The sequence below is a fragment of the Eimeria mitis genome, genomic scaffold (assembly GCF_000499745.2).
Source record: "Eimeria mitis Houghton genomic scaffold, Emh_scaff5869, whole genome shotgun sequence".
Lineage (NCBI taxonomy): Eukaryota > Apicomplexa > Conoidasida > Eucoccidiorida > Eimeriidae > Eimeria > Eimeria mitis.
This window is the reverse complement of record NW_013574110.1, coordinates 997-3,304: the sequence shown is the minus strand read 5'-3', so window position 1 is coordinate 3,304 and position 2,308 is coordinate 997. Positions and strand designations below refer to the sequence as shown.

Here is a 2,308-nt window from a genome sequence, read left to right as displayed (position 1 = left end):
CTATTTCTCCACTAAATCAAACAAAAACAAGGAAGTCAGCTTCTGCAGGCAGTGCCACCATATGCTGCTCTATGCTGCTAGTCGGCTTCTGCTGCCAACCGTTAAGAGTTTAGGGTTTAGCGCTCTGTACACTGTTTCATTGAGACAAAAGCTGGTGAGTTTGTGCTGCCTCACAACGAGGCAATTCGTTACAACCTGATATCCCTTGGGGGCTACTTTCAAACCCCAGGAGGTTGCTGTTGCTGCTGTTGCTGCTGCTCTGCCTCCTGCTGCTGCTGCTGCTCTGCCTGAGGCTGCTGTTGCTGTCGCTGCTGCTGCCCAAATTTCCCTTCGATCCGCGGGACCCTACGATGTTCGCCCCGCACAAACGCAGGGGGCGGCAGCCGCGGCCTCAGCAGCAGCGGCACCTTCATGCGCGGAATGGCTCCCTCCTGCTGCTGCTGCTGCTTCCAGCGCCTTGGCACCACGCGAGGAGGAAAAAACGGCTCTCTCACCGAAGAAGGTGCCTGCTGCTGCAGCAGGAGCTGCTGCTGCCGTTGCTGCTGCGAGTGCTTACCTTGCTGCTCTGAAGCAGCAGCAGCAGAACAAGGTGGCGTCTCCTCTGTGACAGACCTCTCCTGATGGGCCTCTCCCCCAGCGACTTCCGGTCTACTTGCTGCTGCTGCTGCTGTAGCGGGAGTTTCTGTCTGAACAAACAGCGCCCTATTGATGGAGGCCGCCACATCCAAAGCCGGGAACGAGGGTTCGTCGATGAGCGCGTGCAGCGTCGCCCGATTGCCAGCAGCAGCAGTAGCAGCAGTAGCAGCAGCAGCAGCAGCAGCGGGGCCGCGGAAGCACTCGATGCCCTTCTCACCAGCACCAGGCACCCGGCTACCCGCAGGCAGCCGCACCGCCACAGCGGCTGCATGCTGGTGGGGTTGCTGAACACCACTTTGCCCCTGTTGCTCTGCAGCCACTGCGGGTTGCGCTTGTTGATGTTGCTGCTGCTGTGGGATAGGCCGTTGTTGGAGAGAAGAATCCAGATCGAAGCAGCTCGAGCTGCGCCTTGCTGAAGCAGAAGCAGAAACAGCAGAAGCAGCAGAAAAGAGGTGTTAAAGAGAAGCCGGGCATCGACGGCCTCAGCAGCAGCGCAGAGGCAGCAAGAGCAACACCGACACAATAGCAAGAGCAGCAACAACAGCAGCAGCAGTTAAGGGGATACGGTGTAAGTGCCCCCTTCTTGTTCCTGGGTTAATTCTATGCAGCAACTCACGCAGCTGTAGCCTCTCTTGATGATGAGGAGGAGACAGGCCGGAGACACGCTGTCCCCTCTCAGCCTTCAACGCCCCAGAAGCAGCAGCAGCAGTAGCAGAAGCAGTAAAAGGAATTGGATCTGGGCTGCTGCATTTGCGCAGCAATCGGCTTTGCAACCCGCGACCACCTGCTGCTGCTGCTGCTGGTGTGCGCTTTGCTGCATCGGCCATGTCTGCAGTAGCAGCAGATTCGCCCTCCTCATTTGCTGCAGCAGCGCTGGCAGCCGCAGCATCTGATCGTGTATTCTTGCTGCTGCCGTCCTTGCCGCTGCCTGCGCTGCTGCTGCTTTTGCTGTTGCTGTTGCTGCTGCTGCCGGTGTTGGCCAGCAGCACTGCATATCGCTTGGGGTGCTGCTGAATATCCCGGAGTGTTTGTTTGAACGTCAGGAGAATTGCAGCAAGCGTAGAGAAGGGAGAAGCATGCATGAGCCCACCCCATCCCTCTCCTGCTGCTGCTGCTGCTGCAGCAGCAGCAGCAGCACTCAGCCGCTGCGGCTCCTCACCATAGAAACGCGCAAGCTGCATCACCTTCTCTTTGCTTGCTGCATATCGCTGCCGGACCCGTTCAAACCCCAGCACTGTCTCCCCATGGAGGCGCCGCAGGCGTTCCAGTTCTTGAGTCCCCCACGGGCCCCCTTGGGGCCTCCCCTGCTGCTGAATCTGCTGCAGCAGGAACTGCGTCTCGCGTTGCAGCAGAGCAGCCGCAGCATCCAACGCTTCATCTGTTAGCCGAGCCGCCTTCTCCACCAGAGGCATCTCCTCAGGCAACCGCTCCAACTGCAAATCCGGCAGAGACGCCATCTGCAAGCAGCAGCAGCAGTAACCGTGCCAGTAACAGCAACAAGAGCAGCAGCAGCAAGACATCAGCAGCAAGCATCAACACAACGCGACAGAGACAGTAAGAGCCCCCCAAATTTGCTGCTGCTCAACAGCAAAAGCATTTTCCTGCTCCCAAAACCCGCACAACGAGAAGCCTGCAGCAGCTGCTGCAGCGATTGTAGCAGCAGCTGCTGCTG

General features: G+C 58.6%; 1 protein-coding gene across 1 annotated transcript in view; it reads right to left on the bottom strand.

The window, feature by feature from the left end:
• Positions 1-218: 218 nt before the first annotated feature.
• EMH_0084660 (Afh1, related, related) overlaps positions 219-2,308 on the bottom strand; it is a gene marked incomplete at both ends in the record, with an annotated part of 2,634 nt that continues 544 nt past the window's right edge. The window contains 2 exons of the mRNA XM_013500797.1: positions 219-1,048; positions 1,253-2,093. Coding sequence (XP_013356251.1) covers positions 219-1,048; positions 1,253-2,093 — 1,671 coding nt within the window. The remainder of the gene's footprint in view (positions 1,049-1,252; positions 2,094-2,308) is intronic.